Source organism: Rana temporaria, chromosome 2 (assembly GCF_905171775.1).
Source record: "Rana temporaria chromosome 2, aRanTem1.1, whole genome shotgun sequence".
NCBI lineage: Eukaryota > Metazoa > Chordata > Amphibia > Anura > Ranidae > Rana > Rana temporaria.
The window spans coordinates 88,429,319-88,455,324 of record NC_053490.1 but is presented as its reverse complement, the minus strand read 5'-3'; the positions used below and the strand labels follow the sequence as shown (position 1 = coordinate 88,455,324).

At 43.5% G+C, this 26,006-nt stretch overlaps 1 protein-coding gene across 2 annotated transcripts in view; it reads right to left on the bottom strand.

The window, feature by feature from the left end:
• ATP8A2 (ATPase phospholipid transporting 8A2) overlaps positions 1-26,006 on the bottom strand; it is an 899,065-nt gene that overhangs the window by 174,149 nt on the left and 698,910 nt on the right. For both annotated transcript variants that reach the window (XM_040340493.1, XM_040340494.1), the window contains 3 exons: positions 10,430-10,491; positions 6,810-6,866; positions 4,760-4,867 (listed from right to left, as the gene is read on the bottom strand). In XM_040340493.1, coding sequence (XP_040196427.1) covers positions 4,760-4,867; positions 6,810-6,866; positions 10,430-10,491 — 227 coding nt within the window. The remainder of the gene's footprint in view (positions 1-4,759; positions 4,868-6,809; positions 6,867-10,429; positions 10,492-26,006) is intronic.

The following is a 26,006-nucleotide window of genomic DNA, read 5'->3' as shown; positions in this document are numbered from 1 at the left end:
CAAAATATAAGCAACAACAGTCATGATACAGCCAAAAGGCATCATATTTGATGTCAAACTTTTTTTCGTGATCCAGCCAAGTTAATTCAAATATACAAGATGAGTGTCCAGAGTTAATCAAGAATATGCATTATTGAAGGTAAAGACCTCATTCCACCTCATCTCTTTAAGGGCCCTTTCACACGTGCGGACCGTATGTCTGCATTTTCATCCATCCGTTGCGGATGAAAACGGGACATACATTGGTCCTTATGTGATTACGGGTGTCAGCGGATGACCATCCGCTGACACCCGTAATCGGCCGCCTCCGCAAAGATCCGCATTTGCGGACGGAAGAAAATCCTATTTTTCTTCCGTCTGTCGGATCGGATGAACACGGACATACGGTCCCCCATAGGGGAGAGCGGAGGAAAGACAGGGCAGTCCCAGCACAGTGTGCGGGGACCGCTCTGTCAGCTGCCAGCTCAGCTGGGATTTTACGGAGGATCCCCGCTGAGCTTTTACGGACACACGGAGCGGATCATTACTGATCCGCCCATGTGAAAGGGCCCTAAAACCAAACACATAATAATTACATAATAATTACACAAGTTCTGTGGCTGATTAAGGTGGTAATTAAACTCACGTGGTGCCTCGTCTGCATTAAATCAGCCCCAGAACCTGTGTAAATCATATGTGTTCGGGTTTAAAGGGATGAGGTGACAACCCTATTTATAAATGCTTGGTGGTGCAAAAATAAGTTTTTGACATCAAAAATGCTAGTTTTATGATAAAATGTCGAGGAGGTAATAACATTTGGGTTCTTTTATGGTGTTACTGGTTCTGGTAGGGGTAGAAAATCCAAGTTTGGACTCTACACAAAGCACGAAAAAAGCTGGAGCTTTAACTTTACTTTCAGGCTCATAACTGGAGCCTGTTTGCTAGTCTGCTTGAGTGCTGAGAGTACTGAATATATTTGTCTGTAGCAAGGATCCCCACGAGCCAGTTATTTGTAGGTGGTAGCTGCTTAAGTCCCCTTTCACACTGGGGCGTTTTTCAGGCACTTTAGCGTTAAAAAAGCGACTGTAAAGCGTCTGAAAGAAGCCTCATCTGCAATCCCAATGTGAAAGCCGAGTGCTTTCACACTGAGTCGCTGCGCTGGCAGGGCGTCAAAAAAAGTCCTGCAAGTAGCTTCTTTGCAGCACTTTAGGAGCATTGAATACACCGCTCCTAAAGCGCCCCTTCCCACTGAGGCGCTTTTTTTAACGCCAACGTGCCTGAAAAATGCCCCAGTGTTAAAGGGGTCTTAGCGGAGATTTACCAGTGTTTTTCGGGGGTTGGCAGTGTGAAAGGGCTCTGAAAACACTCTGGCTTTTACATTGGGATTGCAGATGAGGCTTCTTTCAGACGCATTGCAGGTGCTTTTTTTAATGCCAAAGTGCCTAAAAAACGCCCAGTGTGAAAGGGGTCTAAATGTTAGTGTGTTCTTATGTTGTTTATGGCCTGTACCAGTGAGTACACTGGCGAAGGTAGGGTTTCCCACAGTTGGCCAGTATGCTAACTGATTTTGGACGACAAGTGAGGGATGGGGATTCCTCATGCTATATTGCTCCCCCTGTGCACCTCAGGACCCTGTCCAAGGTCCTTGACACCAACCATGAAAAAACAGAAAAATTGGATATGAGAACAGAAATAGAACTCCGATTTTTATCTGTAGATATAACATAGGTTAAATGGCACAATGTGCATTGTTCCGTTGGGAGATGCTCTAACATTTTCTAGCCAAAGTATACATATATAGAAAAGTATATGTAGTACTTCAAGCTAATATAAACAATAGTTCACAAAGGTTTAGTCTCCACTGATTTTATAAGCACCAATTTATAGTGATAGAAAGCATTCATTGCTTAGTAGCAGTAGCGGAACTGACATCCAGAGAAGTTATTTGTGCCCCCCCCCCCCCCACAGACACGCACTCCTCTAAATTTTCAGTAGTAATCATGAGATGAATAAATACTAATTATAGGCAGAAAAAAAAAAAGGTAAATAAGTAAATTTTTCTGAATGTGTTATATACAATGTAATCATGTTGGTATAAAAACATGGGAATAATGAGAGCGTGCTGAATAATTCAAGGGTTTTACCGTGACAAAATCATAAAGCTAATATCAGCATGCTTAAATAGCGACAGGCCCACAGGGGACTAAATTATAGCAATATAGAAAAAATGTTACAATATGCAGGCAGAGGGGTTGATTTACTAAAGGGAAATCCACTTTGCACGACAAGTGTACTTGAAAGTGCAGTCGCTGTAGATCTGAGGGGAAGGTCTGAAATTAGGGGAAGTGCTGTTGATTTTATCATCCAATCATGTGCAAGCAAAATGCTGTTTTTTATATTCCTTGCATGTCCCCCTCAGATCTACAGCGACTGCACTTTCAGTGCACTTGTAGTGCAAAGTGGATTTGACTTTGGTAAATAAACCTCAGAAAATAGCCAATTGTGACAAAATGCAAGCACAAAACAGGCTATTGTGGACAATAAACAGGCAATTGTGACAAAATATGACCAAAAGTTCCTCCTCCCTCCCCCAAGCAAAAATCCCTGCTCCCTCAGAACCCTCCCAAGCAAAAATCTCCCCTTATGCAAGCAACAACCCCAGACATCAAAATTCCATTCACCCCCAGGGACCCCCCCCCCCCTCACTGAGCAAAACCCCTTTCCCCCAGTAAACGCCTACATCAAGAGCCAAACTCCCAAGAGCAACCTTGCTCCCTTCCTTCCATTAAAACACTTAGACCTTCCACACTCCTCCTAAACTTGCCCTCTGTGGTGTCATGTGACACATCAGAGCCCGAAAGAGTCTAGGAGAACTTTCCTCTATTGTGTCTGTATCCAAAGTCTGGCCTGCTTCATTTTTGTGCAATAACTTGTGTAAAACAGGTCCGTCTGCTGGTAGAAGACCACTTTGACCAATCAGAATCACTGTGATCTGTCCAGGAAGCCCTAGGGCAGTGATGGTGAACCTTAGCACCCCAGATGTTTTGGAACTACATTTCCCATGATGCTCAACTACATTGCAGAGTGCATGAGCATCATGGGAAATGTAGTTCCAAAACATCTGGGGTACCAAGGTTCGCCATCACTGCCCACGGAAAGATAGAAAAAAAAAGCAGGGCTTTCAAATCCCTAGATTGTTGCACTAGATGCGTGGGCAGTGACAGTTAATCAATGGAGGTAAGTAAAGCGAGGACTGAAGGGTAGGTGGGGAAAGTGTGGGGTGTTTGTTCACTTTTTGTGTAAAGGTGAACTTACACAAGTAACATACATTTTGTTCACATCTACACCATTTAAAATCTTATTTCTTGCATAATGAATGGACATTACAGGGCCTTATTTAGTAGGGCTAGCTATAGTACCCAGGAATACACCACCAATCTACAAAAATGACAAAATGTCTTCATACGTTTCAAGAACAATATTGGATACATATATTATTTATAAAGCATATATTTAGCCACCCAACAACAGTAACTTGAATATTTAATTAATCCTATTAAAATTGCTGAAGTGTTTTGCAGCCTACGGGGTTGATTTACTAAAACCAGAGAGTGCAAAATCTGGTGCAGCTCTGCATAGAAACCAATCAGCTTCCATTTTTTTTTTTGTCAAAGCTTAATTGAACAAGCTGAAGCTGATTGGCTACCATGCATATCTGCACAAGATTTTGCACTTTACAGTTTTATTAAATCAGATATATATGACTCAAAAAATAGCAATCAGTGCTCTTTACACAGATTTAAGATACATAAAGATAAGATCATGCTGTGCTGCTAATGTGCATACATAACTATAAAGTTCATAAAATTAAAAGACCTTAAAAAAACAATAACATGTTCCAATCATGCACCCACTTATTCAAACGTAATGTCTTCACTTCACACTATTGTATTAAATACATTTATAAATACCTAATAAATAAAGGAAACGTCCATATTATTATTAATTAAATCAGCCTCTTGTGTCTTTTTCTTTGTGACAAGGCTTCCCAACACCTGTGACCAATTATCACTTCTGTGCCAAATACAGATACCCCCATGTCACCACTGCTCACAGAACTCTCACAAGTTATCCTTCAGACATTTTGGTCCTCCAAATCCCACTAGGGACCCTCTTAGTGTTTCTCCCAGTACTCCGGTCTATATAGGGGTAGGCTCCTTTAAGGTTCTCCTACATTCATGCTGCTGTGTTTGTCTCCAAAAACTATCCATAAAAACTAAATATGAAAGGGTTTAACTCTGCAGATTGCTTTGCCGAAGAAGGGCTCAAAAAGGATACCAATGTACAAAGAAATCAAATTCAAAAGAAGATCAAGCATTTACAAGGAGCAACCACAGCCTAGGCCATGCTCTTGGACTGGGCAGGATGAATGTACCAAGTTGAACGATCAATCAACTTGGGTACAATCAGCCTGCCAGATTCACTTTCGATTATCACTAGCGGCTGTTATAGCTGCTAGCAATAATTATTGTCTTATTCTGGAAGGAATGGCTTCCCCGGTCCCCCTTTGGGAGCAGAGATTCGCTCAGCAGGAGGGGTCTATGGCCTGCCTAAGATATGAAGTTATCTTAATGTGGAGTTGCATTACTAAGAAATCTCATACCATTTACATATTTCAGTTTATTACTCATCACACAGAAGAATATTGCATTTGATTTAAAGGACTAATGTGCACCACCTATTACAGTTGATACAATAAAAGATTACAGTTGGAACAGACCTGTCCGAGCATATCCGGTGCAATGGGGATGGTAGGCCAAATGGAAGAGTATGCAGAAAAGAACACCAGCCACATCAGCATGCTTCCCCAGACTGCCAGATGACTAAACTATAAAATAAAGACAGTTTATTATTAAAACTTACCTGTTTCCAATTTTTTCTTACATGCAATAAAGGCCACAAATAACTGTTATTTGTTCTACCAGAATGCTACACAGAGATCCAGATATAAAATAACAACAGATGAAACACAAGATAAAAATGTTATGCAGAAAACTTTGGTTAGAGGCTGGTTTACCCTCTAACCTGTGGCTGCAGCATCATGCATCATACAGCACCTGTGGCTGCAGCATCAATCCATTGCTGCAGTTGTCCCCTGCCGGCTCCAAGGCCAAGTACTGAGTGATCAGCAGTCATGACTGCTGATCGCTTGTTCTAGATCTTCAGTGAGCTGAGAGTACCGCTATGTGCTCTGCACCTCCAGCGCACACTGGAGTGCCCAGATGTGGAGGGGGTGGAAGTGGCTGGCTCAGGTTCTCAGCTGTCCGGTTAGGCATCTGAGTGGCACCTGATATTATTGTGAGGTCCTAGTGACGTCAGCTGACAGCAACGTAATTTTCAATATTTTTTATAAATTTTGTTAGAGTGGTATATAGAGGATAAGTAGTGTTAGGCTCCATTCACACCTAGGCGTTTTAACGCCTGAAGCCCGACGCTATTGCAGCCTAAAATACGCTGGAGGGGTGATTTAACATTGTTCTCTATGGAGATTGTTCACATCTCCACGCCGAAACGCCGTACGCCTGAAGCTCAAAACAAGTCCCTGACCCTTTTTTTCAGGCGGCTTCGGTGTTCGGCATAGCCGACAATGTGTAAAATCACCCCTCCAAACAAGGTTAAAAAACGGCGCGTTTTGTCGCGGCAAATCGCGGTACAAAACGCTGCAATTTGTCGCGGCAAATCGCGGTACAAAGGTGTGAATGCAGCCTAACAGTAGTGTAATGTCTTACCAATATACACAGTAGTGTTAATCCACGTAGAAAAGCCGTCAAAGATTATATATCAAACAATGCAATTCCAACACAAAAACCTTTATTTCTTTTTACAATATTACTATATAACTTCTATTACTTTTCAGTGATATTGTACACCTTTACACTATCAGTTCCCTATATAATATTATGTGTTAGGTATTTTACATAGCAGTGGACTACGCATCAGTTACACACACCTATGGGTGTACAGTGCGTTTTCTCCCTCCCAGTTCTTTTTGATAGTATAATTCCTGTTAAACCTGCCATGAAGGTTCTTTGAAGGACCTTGTTCAGGCACTTTCTGTAATGGGGCGAATAACACTGTCCCTGCCTCCCAACTGTGTTCATGCACCGTCACCCTGTTACATTCGCCCCTGGTAGAGAACAAAAGTGGCCATACAGACACACACACTGCATAGCACTTTCCACCATTGTTACTGTCAGAATGTAGCAATGAAATACAGCTGGATTACGTAAACAGAAAGTAGCTGCACCCTGGTTGGAAGAGAGAAACAACCCTGAGATGCAAAAAAGGATAAAAAAAAAAAGGTGAAAACAGTGGGGTAAATTTACTAAGTGGGGAGCGCAAAATCTGGTACAGCTGTGCATGGTAGCCAAACAGCTTGGAACCTCAGGGTTTTCTATTAAGCTTTGACACGCTCCAGTTTTAATAAATGAACCTTGCCCAAAGCAATAAAAAATACAAAGCATAGAAAATGGAGACACACATATTTGAAGCCACTTATGATAATATATTAAAAAAATATATATTATTTTGTAAATGAAGACAAATATGATTTGTTGCTAGACGCAAGACAACTACTTTCCCTTTTACGTATTTATTTGTTTAACAAGCAGAAAAATCTATAATCTATAATTCAGATCTGAAAAGGAACAGTTCAAAAATTTTAATGAATATGGGAATTTGTGTTCAAAAGCAGGACTCCAAATTAGTGGAATGTTTGAGACTTGCATTTTGCACTTTTACATGACATGTTTACCTGTAAAATAACTTACTTTTGTCCATGCTGTAGTTTCCAGGCCAGCTTTTAAACAGACTGTCACCACAACGTACTGTGGACAGAACACATAAAAAAATATGAACTTCCAGCACACTTAACAAGAGACACTTAACAGGTTTAACTTCCTAGGTTTATTGTCTTACACAAGTTTTACAAAAAAAAATCATTGCACTTCCTCAAGCTGACTTTGCTGGTTTTTCACTTATTAAATTTTAAAACGGATCTTATTAAAGGAAAAAAGGAAGCAAAGGTAAGTAGGGAAGATGAGGTAACGTAAGGCCCCGTAAATCGATGAGACTGGCCCGTTGGACCGTTTTCATCGGTTCACCTCTGAAGTGGCCGTACGGCCTGATATGTGTACACACTATCAGTCCAAAATCCGATCAGGTCAGAACGCGGTGACGTCAAACACACGACGTGCTGAATAAAACGAAGTTCAATGCTTCCAAGCATGCGTTGACTTGATTCTGAGCATGCGCGGGTTTTGAACTGATGCTTTTCTGTACTAACCATCGGTTTGGTCCGATGGGGCAGCGGTCCATCGGTTCGGTTTTGAAGCATGTTTAGAAATTTTGGACCGAAGGAAACCAGACCGATAGCCTATACACACGGTCGGTTTGGTCCGATGAAAATGAACTTCGGTTCATTCTCATCGGACCAAACCGACCGTGTGTACGGGGCCTAAGAAGGGAAAAGGAGGGGAAGCAGGAAAGGCAAAGAATGGAAAGCAGGAAGGGAACAAGAGGGAAGATAAGGAGTGAAAAAGGAGGCAAGACAAAAATTAAAGAGGAGGTAAAGTAAAAAGTGAAGTGTGGAGAAGGTAAATAGGAAAGAGAAGGGAAGGCAGTAACAGAAGAAAGGGTTAGATAAGTAGGGAAGAAAAAGGAAGGCAGGAAGGGAAGGTAAATAGGGAAAAGGAGGAAGACAGGTAGGGAAAAGAAGGAAATAGAGACGAGAAGGGAGGGCAGGAAGAATTAACGTGCCTGTGCTACCTGTGGATTTAATGTCAGAGTAGCTTCCTACACTCAATAAAACATAAAAAGCAGCTCAGATGAGCTACAAAGCATTTTCAACATTACAGAACAAGCCCAGCTGAATGTGAATAACTACTACTAGCAAATTAGATAAAAGAATGGAAGTGCTGGGAAGGCATGAAATGAAGATACAGAAAGAGAAGAGAAATTAAGAGAAGCATAGAAAAAGAGGGAAGAAATTAAGAGGAAAGTCAAGAACATGATATAAAAAAAAGGAAAAAAGAATGAAAAGGAGAAGGTACGGCCTCCCCTACCAGTGTTAATTGGCATAGTTGAAAATATTTTCACCATAGTTCTCGTCAGCTGCATGTTTTCAGTGACAAAAACTAAAGGAAAGTGAAATTAGAATTAAGAAAATTGGCGAAAACTATGATGAAAATCAAGTCCAATTTTCATTTAGTTGGTTATAATCTCCAGTGTATATTAGCCTACTAAAATCTAATAGGTTTAGTTAAATTGTAATGAATGCATCATTTAAGCATTTCTCTAGAATTTCCAAACTCCTATATACTCTTCGAATAAAAATCTAATAACATGTTATTATTTATGGCATTTAGGTTTGAACATGCACTACAGACACAGATTTGGCTGTGATATATAAAGTCTTTATAAATAAGACCAAGTTTCATAAACAAACAAAAATATTACTTTTTGACAAATAGATGTGCAGCTTTAAAACATAAGAAACAAAACAAAAAATAAATAAAACCTGTAAACTCTATTGACTGTAATGTTAGGCTGCAAGTGGGGATGGGGAGTAAATGGGCATGCACAGGACAGGGTGCAATATACTTTTGGGGATGGAGAGGTGACCTGCAAGTGGGGATGGGGAAGTAAATGTGAGGGAGTGTACAGAGCATAGAACTGGATGGTTTAGAGATGCTGTTGTTTTACACAGTTATAAGCACTGCTACCTTGCTGGGAGGGGAAATATTCACCACGTCACATCCAGACAGACACAAATCCGACGGACAAATTCTCTCCTGTGGTTTGCAGGGCATTGTTCCAGAACTCCCAGGCAGCAAGCAAACAGAGGGAGCCTGTGATTCTCAGCCAATACAGCTTGCCGATAGAGTCAGGGGGCTGGGGCTTTAACAGACAGGATTCTTCTATAGCCTATGGGCCAAGCATTTGACCGGAAATGTATGATTGCGGCGTCGTACAGTTTAGCTGCTTGTCAAATCTTCTTAGAACTTTCGACAGACACCATAAGCCATCAATGGCAGATTCGACGTTTGTTTGTTTTTCGCTGCTTCGTCGAATCTTTGTTGTTCATGTCGAATGGTCTACCCCAACACTGTCTCTATAATGTCGAATCTTTCCTCTCTATGTAGAATAATCTTGGACTAATAGAGTTATGGTTAGGCACATTCGACCACAGGTTCGATTGCTATTGTTAGCGTCATGTCGAATCTCCTATCTAAATCGAACTGTTGTAGCAACGAAAACAAAAATAAAGCAATTTTTTATGTCGGATATTTCGGATTCTGCACGCTCGTTTTCATTTGTGAAAATACCCGAAATTCGGACGAAAATGAATGCACAGGTCTAGTGGGTACTGGAAATTTTGGTCAACTAAAATGTACTGAGTGCCCTGTATAACCCTCCTTCTAACCAGCATCACTTTGGTTTTTGCTAGTGTCCTACGATGTTGGATTGCTTTTCTTCAGCTCTGGTGAAAAGTATATTTTTTGCTAGCCTTTCCTGCATTGTGGCATTTTTTATTTCCCTGACTTCAATCAAGATTTATTTGCTACACTGCTGCTTGAGCTGGTCTCTGCATATCATCCATCCAGATCAGTATTTCCTCAGTATTCACTTTTAAATTCATGATCCTTCCTGTATTGAATTGTATTGTAACTGTACTGTCTTCCTGATGTTGTAAAGCGCTGCGCAAACTGTTGGCGCTATATAAATCCTGTATAATAATAATACTGGATATTTTAGTCAGCTAAAATACAACTAAAACAAATCAGATGACTAAAATATGACTGAAACTAAAATGTCATTTTAGTCAAAAGACTATGATTAAAATGTAATCGAATTTTGATGTCAAAATTAACAGTGACTCCTACTGCACGCAGGAGGCCTTTGTTTTGGCATCTGCATCTGCCCCAGCTGCATGCAGACAGTCTATGGAAGTGGATGCAAACCTAGGAGTTGCTAGATGTCAACGTTTGACAGCCCTGCAGCTGGGGGTGGATGCAGACGCCCAAACTAATGTCTCCTCTATGCTCCATGAAGTACAGGTGCCAACGCCCTTCTAAACAATGGCCCAAGTGGTGAAAGGCAAGAACATGACAGAAGTAAGGAAAGATGGATGAGAAATAGATGAAGAGTGAGCTATAACATAAAGGCTGTGTCTAGAAGTTTGGGAAATATCACTGTACGAAAAATGGTACCAGACTTTGAAAGAGTTCAGTATTTTAGGTAAGGGCCTGCAAAAATACATTAGGTTTCCCATAGCTAGTGGGAATGATGTGCTATTAAACTTATTGAAGCCAATGAGAAATAAATAGTGCTGCAAGAGATGGTAAAGACTTATCCTCAGCTATACAATCATCTGCACAGAAATACTTACAGTGTAAACAATATTTCCAACAAATAAATAATCGGTGACCTGTCCATTGGGGAACACAGCATCTGGAGTGAGAAACAGAACATTAATCAGTTATGTGTAAACCAAAAACCTTTATATCTAAAAAAATATTTTATAATTTCCTTTTTGTGAATATAAATGAGTGAAATTGGAGCTTAGCATCAATCTAATGCCTAAATGGTTAATCAATCACATAGGTTGTCTGTCTAAGGTGCAGTTGGTCAACCCTTATAAAAAAAGTGTTTGGGTCGACCACATATGCCATATCAGGTTCAACCTTACTTTCGTTGGAGAAGCAAACAAAATATTATGCATGTTGTTATGGGCAATAGACTTGTGACTTGTGTATATGGGCGTTGTAGTTAAAGTGGATGTAAACCCACTCTCATCCTTTCTAAACTACTGCCATAGTGCTGATCTATAAGGATATAGATTCCTCCTGCATGTATCCTTACCTGTCAAATGTTTCCCCTCTGTCTGTTATAAGAACTGAAAAACTGCAGATTCTGTGGGTGGGTCTGTTGTCTGGAGCTCTGTGGGGTCACGTGTCTTCGTCTGGGCCCCAGACGAAGACACGTGACCCCGTGTCGTAACGCGTAGGGATTGGACGGACGTACACCTGGAGTGACGTAAGCCGGCGCTGTGGACGCCGCTCATTTTTATTATTGCTGCACAGTTTTTAGTTTGTGAATGTAAGCGCAGGTTTTTCTACATTAAATATCCCTGAGCCTACGGTACTTTACTATTGGAGTCCCTCCTTTCTTTTGTTCTCTCCTATTTTATTTGGGTCTGAGTACTGTCGGATTAGGTAAAGAGAAGGTCTATCAGTATAAAGGAAGGAGCTGCTGGGACCATCCATAGAGGACTGCCAGTGTGGTGTACAGTTGATGCCCTTTACTTTTGGCCTGGAGGTAAGAGTCCTGGGAGCCCAGTAGGGGACACGCTTTATCATCTGTCAAGTACCAGCACTCACTGGGTGGATATTCAGCTCATCAGCGTTTCCATCTGACAGCACCTTTTATGTCATCTATTTTGGGACTAATTTTTTTGCACATATATATATTTTTTCACTTCACTACTACTATTTTTATCTATATTCACTTTCGAGTGATGTTATTGCACTTCTATATCGGACTTATTCATCACTGATCTTATTAATTTAATATTTATATTATTGGTATTTATTTATTAATCACTTATCATATTTAGTTTGGTCTCCATTGTGACACCGTGGGCCTGATTTACCAAGCCTTTACTCCATGACTCATGGAGTAAAAGCAGGAGTAGCAGCCGTTTGGCCATTTACTAAAGAAATACGCTGCTAGTGCAGTGTATTTCCTTAGTTACTAATGTGCTCCGTGCGCCCAGGAGAGGGTGCATTGTGCACCAGTACAGACCTGGCGCACGGCACATTAAACTATAAATTGCGGGGGTTTGGGCGGGAGTTTATTAAGGGGGGAGGTGGGGGGATGCAGGGGAAGTGAAGTGACATGTGTTTTGAAGTGTTTGGCGGGCCGAATTGAAAGGGAAAGTGTTTTTTGAAAACAGATCCCCGTACGCTTGCACAGTGCGCCTGAACCTCGGGAGGTTCATTTGCATACTGGGCATGCGCAGAGAGAAAAATCAGGGATTCCCGTGCGCCTTGTCAGTACGCCGTGAAAATCTTGGTAAATACCAAGCGGCGTACCCGTGAATGCGCTGCGTGACGCGGCGCACGGGAATCTCCGAGCTGTTTTCAGCCCTGAAGGGGAACTCGGCGCCAAATTTCAAACTTGAAATCGGCGCGGGTCCCCCTTCAGGGCTACATTAGGCTCTTAGGCTTGGTCCGGAACGTGAGGGGTTAAACCTGCGCCGATTTGGCGCGGGGGTCCCCCCAGATCCAAACCAAGCCCTCATCCCAAGCATGCAGTCTGGCCCGGACAGGAATGGGGGAGGGGACGAGCGAGCGGCCCCCCCCCCTCCTGAGCCGTACCAGACCGCATGCCCTCAACATGGGGGAGTGTGTGCTGTGGGGGAGGGGGGCACTGCCCCCCCACCCCACAGCACTCTTGCCCCCATGTCGATAGGGACAAGAGCCTCTTCCCGACAACCCTTGCCATTGGTTGTCGGGGTATGCGGGCGGGGCTAATCGGAATCTGCGAGCTCCCTTTAATAAGGGGGCCCCCAGATGCCGGCCCCCCACCCTATGTGAATGAGTATGGGGTACATCGTACCACTACCCATTCACATGGGGGAAATGTAAAGTAAAATAAAACACACCACACAGAATAAAATATTTTATTAATCTGCTCCGGAGCCCCCCCTTTCTTCTTTAGCTCTCTTAGAAGGGGGGGTTTCTTCTCTCCCGATCTTCCGCCGGGACCCTGGGCTTCGGTGATTTCTGCCGGGGGAGGGCGCCATCCCTCGGTCCTCTCCGGAGCCTTCCGCCGGATGCCCCCACCCCATTTAAGCTCTTTTTCATTAGGGAGGGGCATCCGGACTTCGGGGTCTTCTGCCGGGGGATGGCGCCTATCCCCCGGTCTTTCCGGTGCCTTCCGCCAGGGTTCCGGTCTTCCTGGTCTTCTGCCGGGGGTGCGCCAACTCCCAGGTCTTTTCTCTTCTGTCTTCTCTGCTCCCTCTTCTGCCTGGCTCCCCCGCGGAGCCAGGGCTTTCTTCCGTCTTCTTTCTTCTCTCTTCCTTCTTCTGCCTGTCTCCTCCGGGAGCCCAGGGCTTGTCTCCGCTGTCTTCTTCCTTCTCTTCCATTCGATGTTGACACGACGAGGTCCGGCGCTGGAATGCCGTCTGAGCAGTGGGCATGGACTTATATAGGGCAATGCCACCATGTGACCTCAACCCATGTGACATCACATTCCCATCATGCCCAGGGAATGTGATGTCACATGGGTTGAGGTCACATGGTGGCATTACCCTATATAAGTCCATGCCCGCCGCTGACACGGCATGTCAGCGCGGAACCTCGTCGTGTCAACATCGAATGGAAGAGAAGCAAGAAGACAGCGGAGACAAGCCCTGGGCTCCCGGAGGAGACAGGCAGAAGAAGGAAGAGAGAAGAAAGAAGACGGAAGAAAGCCCTGGCTCCGCGGGGGAGCCAGGCAGAAGAGGGAGCAGAGAAGACAGAAGAGAAAAGACCGGGGAGTTGGCGCACCCCCGGCAGAAGACCAGGAAGACCGGAACCCTGGCGGAAGGCACCGGAAAGACCGGGGGATAGGCGCCATCCCCCGGCAGAAGACCCCGAAGTCCGGATGCCCCTCCCTAATGAAAAAGAGCTTAAATGGGGTGGGGGCATCCGGCGGAAGGCTCCGGAGAGGACCGAGGGATGGCGCCCTCCCCCGGCAGAAATCACCGAAGCCCAGGGTCCCGGCGGAAGATCGGGAGAGAAGAAACCCCCCCTTCTAAGAGAGCTAAAGAAGAAAGGGGGGGCTCCGGAGCAGATTAATAAAATATTTTATTCTGTGTGGTGTTTTTTTTTTACTTTACATTTCCCCCATGTGAATGGGTAGAGGTACGATGTACCCCATACTCATTCACATAGGGTGGGGGGCCGGAATCTGGGGACCCCTTTATTAAAGGGGTCTCAGATTCTGATAAGCTCTCCGCCCGCATACCCCGACAACCAACGGCCAGGGTTGTCGGGAAGAGGCTCTTGTCCCTATCGACATGGGGGCAAGAGTGCTTTGGGGTGGGGGGGCAGTGCCCCCCTCCCCCACAGCACACACTCCCCCATGTTGAGGGCATGTGGTCTGGTATGGCTCAGGAGGGAGGGGGGCGCTCGCTCGTCCCCACCCCCATTCCTGTCTGACCAGACTGCGTGCCTGGGATAAGGGCTTGGTTTGGATCTTGGGGGGGGGGGGCCCACGCTATTTTTTTTGGCCCCGGTTTAACCCCTTATGTTCCAGACCAAGCCTAAGAGCCTGGTATGCACCTGGAGGGAACCCACCTTATTTTTTTTGGGGGGGTCTGGAGTTCCCCTTCATGAACAGCGATCTGTCATTTACACATGTCAGTCCCACCCCCCCCCCCTACAGTTAGAACACACCCAGGGAACATATTTAACCCCTCCCTCGCACCTAGTGTTAACCCCTTCCCTGCCAGTGGCATTTTTAGAGTAAGCAATGCATTTTTTACAGCACTGATCGCTAGAAAAATGCCAATGGTTCCAAAAAACTGTTCGATGTGTCCGCCATAATGTCGCAGTACCGATAAAAATCGCTGATCGCCCCAATAACTAGTTAAAACAACAAAAAAAAAAATTGTAGACGCTATAACTTTTGCAAAAACCAAACACTAAACGCTATTTGCGATTTTTTGGAACCAAAAAGATGTAGAATACGTATCGGCCTAAACTGAGGGTTATTTTAGTTTTTTGAATATATATTTTTGGGGATATTTATTTTAGCAAAAAGTTAAAATAATTTTTACATATGTGGGCGGGACTTACGCAAGTCCCGCCCACATATATAAACATCGTTCAAACCACACATGTGAGGTATTGACGCGTGCGTTAGAGCGAGAGCAATACTTTTACCACTAGACCTTCTTTGTAACTATAAACTGGTAACCTGGAAAAAAAAATAAAAGGTCGCCTATGGGGATATTCACGGAATTCATTTTGGCCCCATTGCAGGAGTGTTTCCAATAGTAAAGCGTGACATGTAAGGTATCTATTTACTCAGTGTAACATCATCTTTCACATTATCCCCAAAAATTGGGCTCACTTTTGTGTTTTGTTAATTTTTAACCACTTGAGCCCGGACCATATTTCTGGTCAATGACCGGGCAAGTTTTTGTGATTCGGCGCGGCGTCGCTTTAACTGACAATTGCGCAGTCGTGCGACGTGGCTCCCAAACAAAATTGGCAACCTTTTTTTTCACACAAATAGATTATTAAATGTGCGTGTTTACTTCTGTCTTTAACACCTCCCCTTCAGGCTGGAAAGCATCAGATCAGGGGAAACAAAAAAAAAAAGCTCTCATTCCATTGCAGCTTGGTTCCTACATGTGTGATGAACTGAGCATGCTCAAACACTTAGAAAAAAAATATCCTTTCTTTTTAAAAGGTGAAAAACACTCATTGGATGCTCATAGAGCGTGGTTTGGATTAATTGCAGGTGTGCCCAATTACAAGCTCACCCAAACTAGAGACTGCAATTTGTTCATGTGATTTCAATTGATTCATTACTAGCACTGTTATAAAAAGCTTGGATCGATCAGTCCTCAGCTGCCCTCAGAAGGGGCAGGCTGGCAGAAATGCTGTTGCTAAACACAAATGTGGTTTGTTTTATTTTGCCAATGGTTTTGGTTTATTTTTAAATGATGTTCACTTTGATGTATTTGTCTATGTGGCCTTATTTTATGAAAAATGTGTAAAGCTATGGTTAATTAGAATTTTGAAATGTATTTTTGTTTGTTTGTCTTTTTTTGCTTTCCTTGTTTTGTTGACCAATAAAAATTACTTTAAAATTGTTAAGTTTGTCTTTTGTTACTTTTTCATGCTACATATGTTGACAGCTGCAGCTGAACTAGGTTTGGGCCTAACAAATTATGTGTGATTTTTGTCTAAGCTTCTTTCCTGGTGTGTAATCATGAAATGTTTGCCATGTTTATTCTCCCTGACTTTAAAGACAAAAACTGGTAAGTATTTTATTTATTCTGCAGTGGTCCTCAGCCCTCAAGTACCCCCGACAGGACATGTTTTGGGGATTTCCCTTATCAAGAATTGCTGTCCAGACTGTATTTTAAAGCACATGTGCAAGATGAAGGAAAACCTGCAAACATGGCCTGTTGGGGGGGGTTTGCTATTGGTGGACAGGCTTGACGTGCTGATTTACAGCACTGTGCTTAAATCTAGCGCAAGGCAATCCTATTCAAATTGTGGGTGTTTGAGGGAAGCCAAGTGAGTGTTAGAACCCCTGCTTTGTGTTTTTTTATTTTTGTGTTCAGCTTTGTGTCCCTTTTCTTAAAATTGGCTTCACTTCCTGTCACAGCTGAACAGGAAGTGAGGTTAAAACCCTACCAGTGTCATTTCTTGGGGACACCGGTCAATCTAACTAGTGTCCCCATTAAGCAAATTGCACTCCAGCACTGCTGTGTACACCCCAAATCATGGGTCTTCAAACTACGGCCCTCCAGTTGTTCAGGAACTACAATTCCCATCATGCCTAGTCATGTCTGTGAATGTCAGTGCATTACAAGGCCTCATGGGATGTGTAGTTCTACAACAGCTGGAGGGCCGTAGTTTGAGGATCCCTGCCCCAAATGATTATTTAGTTTGGGGTTTAGTAAAGGCAAAGCCACTCTGCAGTACAAGCATAGTTGCTGAAAATCAGAGAGGAAGCACTGATGGTTTTAACATCCAATCCTGTAGAAGCAAAGTTGTTTTGTTTTCTTCCTTGCTTTGCACTTGTAGGAGTGGATTTGCCTTTAGTAAATGGACCCCAAAGTCCAAGATCCCTAATAATTTGGGGTGTACACAGCAAAATGCTAGAGTGCAATTTACATAATGGGAAACTGTTTAGATTGATCTCTGTGTCCCCAAGAAAATATATTAGTAAGGTTTTACCCTCACTTCCTGTTTGGCTATGTGACAGGAAGTGAATGAATTAGAAAGGGTGAAGACACCTCACAAATGTTGTCACTATCAGGGGTGCAGACATCCCCAAAAAAATGAGCAGATAATACTTATTTGCAAATTAATAATTTTTTAGTTAACATTGGGTGGGGTGCTCTAACACACACATTCCTACATATTAGCAACGCTGTATCCTGGCCTATTGGCATGGTTATATTTTCTTAGGCCTCTCAATAAAACTCTATGAAATTTGTGCTTAAACTAGAACCAGGGGCGGACTGACAACTCATGGGGCCCCTGGGCAATAGAAGATTATGGGGCCCCTCTGGCTTACAGATGACCACCACGCCAGGAGGTAGTGCAGAGGCGGGCAGCTAAAATCTTGGGATATTCACATTAAAAGCATGTCATTTTTGGACATATCGGGGACAGATCTTAAAAAAACACAGATTTTTACATACTGTCCCTGGTTTTACTGAGCCTGGCAACCCGGATGGGGCCCTCTAGTGGCATGGGGCCCTCGGGCAGTGCCCGAGTGACTCAATGGTCAGTCCGCCCCTGACAAGAACTATAATCAACAAGCGCAGCCCCCCCTCGGATCACCACACTGGACCACCAGGGATGCCCACCCTGGACCACCAGGGTGTGCAAAAACAAAAAAAATATAGAACAAAAAAACAAAAAGCATTAAAAAATAAGAAAAAAGATGCCAATCAGTGCCCACAAATGGGCACTGACTGGGAAAATCAGTGCCACCCCACAGTGCCCATCCATGCACAGTGCCCACCTATCAGTGCCCACCTGTGCCACCCATAAGTATCCATCAGTGCCACCCATAAGTGCCGCCCATAAGTATCCATCAGTGCCACCCATAAGTGCCGCCCATCTGTGCCGCCCATGAGTGCCCATCAGTGCCGCCATATCAGTGCCCGTAATTGAAAGAGAAAAACTTATTTACAAAAAAATTAACCTAAAAAAAGAAAAACGTTTTTTTTTGTTTCAAAATTTGCAGTCTTTTTTTAGTTGTTGCGCATAAAAAAAAACGCAGAGGTGATCAAATAACAACAAAAGAAAGCTCTATTTGTGGGGAAAAAAGGACGCCAATTTTGTTTGGGTACAGTGTTGTATGACCGCGCAATTGCCATTCAAAGTGCGACAGTGTTGAAAGCTGAAAATTGGCTTGGGCGGGAAGGTGCGTAAGTGCCTGGTATGGAAGTGGTTAAGGGAATCCAGTGCCCCCCCAGAACTAGTGTGTGGGTCCCCTGAAAATTACTGGGCGGGGTTATACAAAAACAGGGTGTGACCTTGACAGGAAGGGGTGGGTCATTTTTCTATTAGGAGGTGCAGATATGTAGTCAGGCCTAGGGCAGAACCAAACCTAAATATACTACTGCATATTAGGGCTTATTTAGACCGGAACCGATTTACAGCGTGTTTTTATATTGTGGGAGGAAACCCACGCAGGCACAGGGAGAACATGCAAACTCCATGCAGATGCTGTCACGGGCGGGATTCGAACCAACGACTCTTTTGCTGCTAGGTCAAAGTGCTATACACTACACCACTGTGGTGAACGAACATGATTGCAGCTGAAAGCATGAGAACTTTTTTTTTTTTTTTTCAATACCATGCTTTCCAGCCTTATTGACCCCGCCTCTCTCCATAAAGAGGACCTGTCACACACTAGTCCTATTACAAGGGATGTTTACATTCCTTGTAATAGGAAGAAAACTGATCATTTTTTTTTTATTTTTTTATTTCAGTGTAAAACATTATAAAACTAAATAAAAATAAATAAGAAAACCCCCAAAAAAATTTTTAAAGCACCCCGTCCCGACGAGCTCGCGCACAGAAGCAAACGCATACGCGAGTAGCGCCCGCATATGAAAACAGTATTCAAACCACACAAGTGAGGTATCGCCGCGATCGTTAGAGTGAGAGCAATAATTCTAGCCCTAGACCTACTCTGCAACTCAAAAAATGCAACCTGTAGAATTTTTTAAACGTCGCCTATCGAGATTTTTAAAGGGTAAAAGTTTGACGCCATGCCACGAGCGGGCGCAATTTTTAAGCGTGACATGTTGGTTATCATTTTACTCGGCATAACATTATCTTTCACAATATAGAAAAAAATTGGGCAAAATGTATTGTTGTCTTATTTTTTTATTCAAAAAAGTGATTTTTATCCAAAAAAAGTGCGCTTGTAAGACCGCTGCGCAAATACGGTGTGACAAAAAGTATTGCAATGACTACCATTTTATTCCCTAGGATGTCTGCTAAAAAAAAATATATAATGTTTGGGGGTTCTGATTAATTTTCTAGCCAAAAAATTGTGATTTTCACATGAAGGAGAGAAGTGCCAGAATTAACCCGGTGGGCAAGTGGTTAAAGTACTCATGGCTATAAAGAATAGAGTCATTGCTCATTAAAAAAAAAAAAAAAAAAGGGGGTCCCTCCAAATTAAATTACCAGGCCCTTCAGGTCTGGAATGGATATTAAGGGGAACCCCGCCGTAAAAACCAAAAAAAAAAGACGTGCGGTTCCCGGCAAATATCCATTCCAGACCCTTCAGGTCTGGTGTGGATTTTAAGGGGAACTCCACCCCAAATAGAAAAAAAAATGGCGTGGAGTCCCCCTAAAAATCCACACCAGACCCTTATCCGAGCACGTTGACCTGGCCGGCCGCAGAAAAGAGGGGGGGACAGAGTGCGGCCCCCCCCTCTCCTGAACCGCACCAGGCCACATGCCCTCAACATGGGGAGGATGTCCCCATGTTGATGGGGACAAGGGTCTCATCCCCACAACCCTTGCCCGGTGGTTGTGGGGGTATGCGGGCGGGAGGTTTATCAGAATCTGGAAGACCCCTTTAACAAAGGGGACCCCCAGATCCTGACCCCCCCCCTGTGTGAAATGGTAATGGGGTACATTGTACCTCTACCATTTCACCCCAAAAAAAATGTCAAAGTGTTAAAAATGACAGTAGCCGGTTTTTGACAAATCTTTTAATAAAATCTTCTTTTCTTCTTTCCTTCGTGTTTCTTCCGCTACTTCTTTCTTCTCGTTCACATCTTGCCCGACGTCTTCTTCTATCTTCTCCGTCCGTCCTTCCGCCTTCTGGTCCCGCATCTTGCCCGTTGTCTTCTCCGTCCGCCTCCTCGTCCGCATCTTGGGTCTTCTGCGGTCTTCTTCTCGGTCCGCCGCCTTCTCGTCCCCGGACACAGCGTTTGAATTTGATTTGGCCGCCGTTTTCCCGCTCCTGGGACCCGCCCCCCTCTGACGCCACAAGTAAACTCCTTAGAAGGTCATGTGCGTCAGAGGGGGGCGGGGTCGCAGAGCGTCACACAGCGGGGGAATTCAATTTCAATCGCGCCGCCCGGAGAAGAAGTTCCCGCCGTGTCACACTCATGTGACCCCGCCCCCCTCTGACGCACATGACCTTCTAAGGAGTTTACTTGTGGCGTCAGAGGGGGGCGGGTCCCAGGAGCGGGAAAACGGCGGCCAAATCAAATTCAAACGCTGTGTCCGGGGACGAGAAGGCGGCGGACCGAGAAGAAGACCGCAGAAGACCCAAGATGCGGACGAGGAGGCGGACGGAGAAGACAACGGGCAAGATGCGGGACCAGAAGGCGGAAGGACGGACGGAGAAGATAGAAGAAGACGTCGGGCAAGATGTGAACGAGAAGAAAGAAGTAGCGGAAGAAACACGAAGGAAAGAAGAAAAGAAGATTTTATTAAAAGATTTGTCAAAAACCGGCTACTGTCATTTTTAACACTTTGACATTTTTTTTGGGGTGAAATGGTAGAGGTACAATGTACCCCATTACCATTTCACACAGGGGGGGGGTCAGGATCTGGGGGTCCCCTTTGTTAAAGGGGTCTTCCAGATTCTGATAAACCTCCCGCCCGCATACCCCCACAACCACCGGGCAAGGGTTGTGGGGATGAGACCCTTGTCCCCATCAACATGGGGACATCCTCCCCATGTTGAGGGCATGTGGCCTGGTGCGGTTCAGGAGAGGGGGGGGGCGCACTCTGTCCCCCCCTCTTTTCTGCGGCCGGCCAGGTCAACGTGCTCGGATAAGGGTCTGGTGTGGATTTTTAGGGGGACTCCACGCCATTTTTTTTTCTATTTGGGGTGGAGTTCCCCTTAAAATCCACACCAGACCTGAAGGGTCTGGAATGGATATTTGCCGGGAACCGCACGTCTTTTTTTTTTTTGGTTTTTACGGCGGGGTTCCCCTTAATATCCATTCCAGACCTGAAGGGCCTGGTAATTTAATTTGGGGGAACCCCTACACATTTTTTGGTTTGTTTTATGAATGAATCCCTTTAGAATTGTCAGAGCCGACAATTCATTATAGCCGCGTGTGAAATTTTAAATGACTTTTTTCCTTCTGAATGTCACTTTGTGCAGGGGGAGTTCTAAGTGCGGGAAAAATGCGCTATTTCACATGCTGACATTACACCCCCCCTAGGTACGAAATTTAAAGGAATATTTCACTTTTATTGTTTCACTTTAAGAATTATTAATTTCACTGCTCCCGAAAAAACGGCCGTTTTAAAAAATAAAAAAAGCATTGATACATGTTCCCTGGGGCAGGACTGAGGTCCCCAAACACTTTTTTGGACAAAACTTGCAGATTAGCCTTTAAAATGAACACTTTTGATTTCTCCCATAGACTTCTATAGGGAGTTCAGCGCGGCTTTTCATATTAGTTTCAATGCGCCGGCTGCTGCGCTGGTTCATGCGCCTGATTAAGCCTCCACCCGGAGTACTAATTAACGCATGAACCAGCGCAGCGCACAGAGCATAGTAAATCAGGCCCTTTGTTTCCATTTGTGTGATACGTTGCGCAGGATCCCATTTTTTATTGATTTCTGTTTGATGTTATGTAAACATTATTAGGTTTTGCTGCACTGTATTTATTCTTTGTTGAGGTTATTACACATTAAGGATCCTTATTAGCGCAAAAGCACTCGTCACTTTTTTCCTTAATTTTAATGCAAAAGGCTGCATTTGACTTGCTTTGCCAAAAATGGAAACAAATCTCCAATAGCACATTCTGTGTCTAGAGAAATGCAACACAAAGCAGGTTAAACACCGCCTCAGAATTATCATTCAAACTGTACCAGTGTGGTAAACGGGAATCTCTGACCTGGGTTTGATGAGCGTTTCAAACACATGTCAAACGCATATAAACAACACCCAAATAAACAAACCATTTTTCCAATTTGTCACAGATTAATTTAAGAGTGTTTCCAGCACTTGCTCATTGGTAATCCTTGACAGAACCCCAAGGATCATGATGATAATAATAATAATAGGAATAATAATAACAATAATGGCAGCAAACACTTCAGTGCACTTCTTGGAATCACTGGGTTCCTGCTACCAATTAGTAATGATGACTCATTCCACAAATGTGCAGAAGACCTATTAATTTCTTTTTTTTCTATTTTATCCCACCAAACGTGCAATAAAAGCTTCTGCCAATGCCTTCACCTTGGAGTCTAATATATGTTTTACAATTTTCAGATCACAATGTAATTTACTAGACCAGCAAACCATGCTTCTGGCGTCGGCTTTAGGTTTAAAATAATAAGTAGTGAAAACGTCAAATAAAACAAAATGGCCAAAGTCTTTTTTTGTAACTTAAAGTGAACTAGTCATTATAGATCTAAAGTCTTTTGAAAATTCTTCTCTGGCTATCCTGTTCTTTCTCTGTCTTCGCCACTTATTGAATCATTGACTTGGAACAATAGAGCACCAAGTGTGGTTGGCACTCCTGACCCACATATTTGTTCCAGGTTAGTGATCCGGGTGACAAAGGCGTTCCCATATTGCTGTCGTTTTAGGTGTTTGGTAGATGTACAGTTAAAATATTTTAAGTATTTTATTATACTTTATTATTTATAATACTTATTTTTTATTTACTTCCCAAAACATCTATAATTATGTTCTGATACAAAAATGAAAGATGTCTTGTTGTAAAGCAGTTCAGAATTTGTAAATAGTTTTGCATGCATAATCTGTGAACAGGTTCACTTTAAGTCCAATTTTGGACAGACAAAAAAGAATAATTTTAAAGTCATGGCACAATACACATTTTCAGCAGCAGGTGGTGTTGCAGGAAAAAAACTGTTATTCCAGACTATTCTAAACAGACATTTCCAATTTTTGTACTGAATATTATCTAGAGCAGTGGTCTCTAAATTGCAGCTCCTTGCTTGCCTTAACTCTGCTCTTGGGGCACTATTCCTCTCACTACCACTAACAATGATGCACTATGTCTCCCACTAACACCAACATGAAGCACCATTCCTCCAACTAAAACCAATGCTAAGACACTATTCCCCCCACTGACATGGCACTATACTTCCCACCAACGATTGGGCACTATTCCTCCCAGTAATACCAACGATGAACAATGAGGAACTACTTCTTCCGCTGACATCAATAATGGGGCACTATTCCTCCCACTAATAACAATGATGAACACTGTTCCTCCCAGTAATACCAATGATGGGGCACTATTCCTCCCAGTAATACCAACGATGAGGAACGGTTCCTTCCACTATAATCAATGAGGGGGCACTATTCCTCCTACCAATAACAATTATGAGGCACTGTTTCTCCCAATAATACCAATGATGGGGCATAGTTCCTTCCACCAATACCAATGATAGAGCACTATTTCACCAATACTAATGATGGGGCACGATTCCTCCTCTTACTGACCACAGGCGCTATGTAATTTATTTACTTCCACTGATCACCAAACCTGAGGCATTGTTTACCAGCGCTGTGCACAGTCCAGCCCTCTTAAGCCTCATACACACGATAGGTTAACCAGAGGACAACGGTCTGAAGGACCGTTGTCATAGGTTAACCGATGAAGCTGAAGCTGACTGATGGTCCGTCACACCATAGGTTAAATAACCGATCGTGTCAGAACGCGGTGACGTAAAACACAACGACATGCTGAGAAAAACGAAGTTCAATGCTTCCAAGCATGCGTCGACTTGATTCTGAGCATGCGTGGGTTTTTAACCGATGGTCGTGCCTACTAACGATCGGTTTTGACCTATCGGTTACCAATCCATACGTTAACTTTAAAGCAAGTTGGCTTTTTTTTAACCTATGGTTAAATAACCTATGGGGCCCACACACGATCGGTTTTGACCGATGAAAACATTCCTTCAGACCATTGTACTCTGGTTAACCTATCGTGTGTACGAGGCCTTAAAGTCCAAAAGACAGTAAACTGGCCCTTTATTTGGAAAGTTTTGACATCTCTGATCTAGTATATACAACAGCAAAGTTACAAATCAAAGATCTTCTCTTTTAGGCTCCATTCACACTTGTGCAACTTTGGACACATAAAAAACTGGCCTGGATCTGGACTACACTATTTATCAAACAAATAAAATCTGATCTGACAGACCTTTATGCACAGTAAATAAAATTTCCCCTAGTCTAATGCTCACTAGCATAAAACTTAACTAAGCATAAATTAAAATGTATTCAAAAATCACAGATTATTCTTTTATTTAAACAAAATAAAAATATAATGGAGGCAGTTTGTAGTCAAGCTCAGTCTTACTGTTGTATTGAAGCCAACTAAACAAAAACAAGGTAGAACAAAGGAAATTTTACTCTCAAATGCAGATGTGAGACATGCAACCAATTATGCAGGAAATAAGAGAGGATAATAAACTGCTAGCTCACACCTGTGCAAAAGTAGACATTTCTGTGTTTCCCCACAGCTATAGAACCTGCACTAGAAAATTACAGTTTAAATCTGCAAGCCTGAAACCAACCTCCATGATTAATCCAAATCTGAGTGAAATGCTTCATAGTGTGTGGTCAAGGGTGGGGACTGAGCAGAAGCCATTTTCTTTGAATAAGTCGATACTAATGGAGTGCAGCCTGTCTCTTGTATTGGGGTGTCTGTGTGGAGTGGGATGTGCTCCTTTCAGGACAAGTATCTAATGTTGATGTGGAGCCAACATGATACATACACAGGAGGCTTGGAGAGGCACAGTCAAGTATATATATGTAACCCTGAAACTGATCGGTTGCTAAAGCATAAGATAATAATGGAGCTTATGTAGCGCTACCCCCGGAGGAGCCGCTGGTTATATTTGGGATCGGCGTATTTAAGTTACCTCTATGTTGTGTCTAGGGGTGATGGTAGTGATTAGAGCAGTAACAGAATGTCCAGACATTTTACGTTTTCAAATTTATTTATTTATTTATTTAAAATGCTTATTGAGAGCGCAGTCATTACCAGCAGGCCTCGATGCTTTATTTCCTGATCAAACACGACCAACATGTCAACTTGAGGTAGACAGGACAGTTTGGTGAAGGAAGAATAACTTTGCAGAATCAGGCTATGGATAAAGAAAGCAGTCCTGCCTTGTAAAGTGCCCCTGGACAGACCTCTCTCACAGGTCTGGCAGCCAGAGCACCACTTAGAACTTCTGGGAAGGAACAAGTCTCTGCCACAGACTTGGCTCTAGTTGGGTTAGGAATGTTGAGATGAGACCTCTGCCACAGGCCTAGTACGTGATGTTTAAATGGTAGAGCAAATCCTCCCAGTATGTAATTTGGGGTCACCGACTGACAGTCCAAATGCAACCTGTCAGTGTCCGGTCACCCAGATCACCGGTGGTTCGTTCAAGCCCTGTTGGATCACCTGCCTCTGGGTTCTCCTCAGACCGATCCCCCACCGAACAGCACCCAGCTTGGGATCTTCTTAATAAGAACGGCAACCCAGTAAGTCACTGGGGTCCCCCGGCAGCATCAGTTGCTCCGGGCTATGAGAGCCCAGAGTTAGGAACTCCGTGTAGCACGCGACCCCGGCCTGATAGACCATAGTGGTGGGGCCCGTGAGGTGCGCACACCCTAAAGGTGGTTGCCGCACCTGGAACCAGGAACCCGTGAAGACCCCGAACAACGGCCTCCGCCACAGAAATACCCCTCCCCAG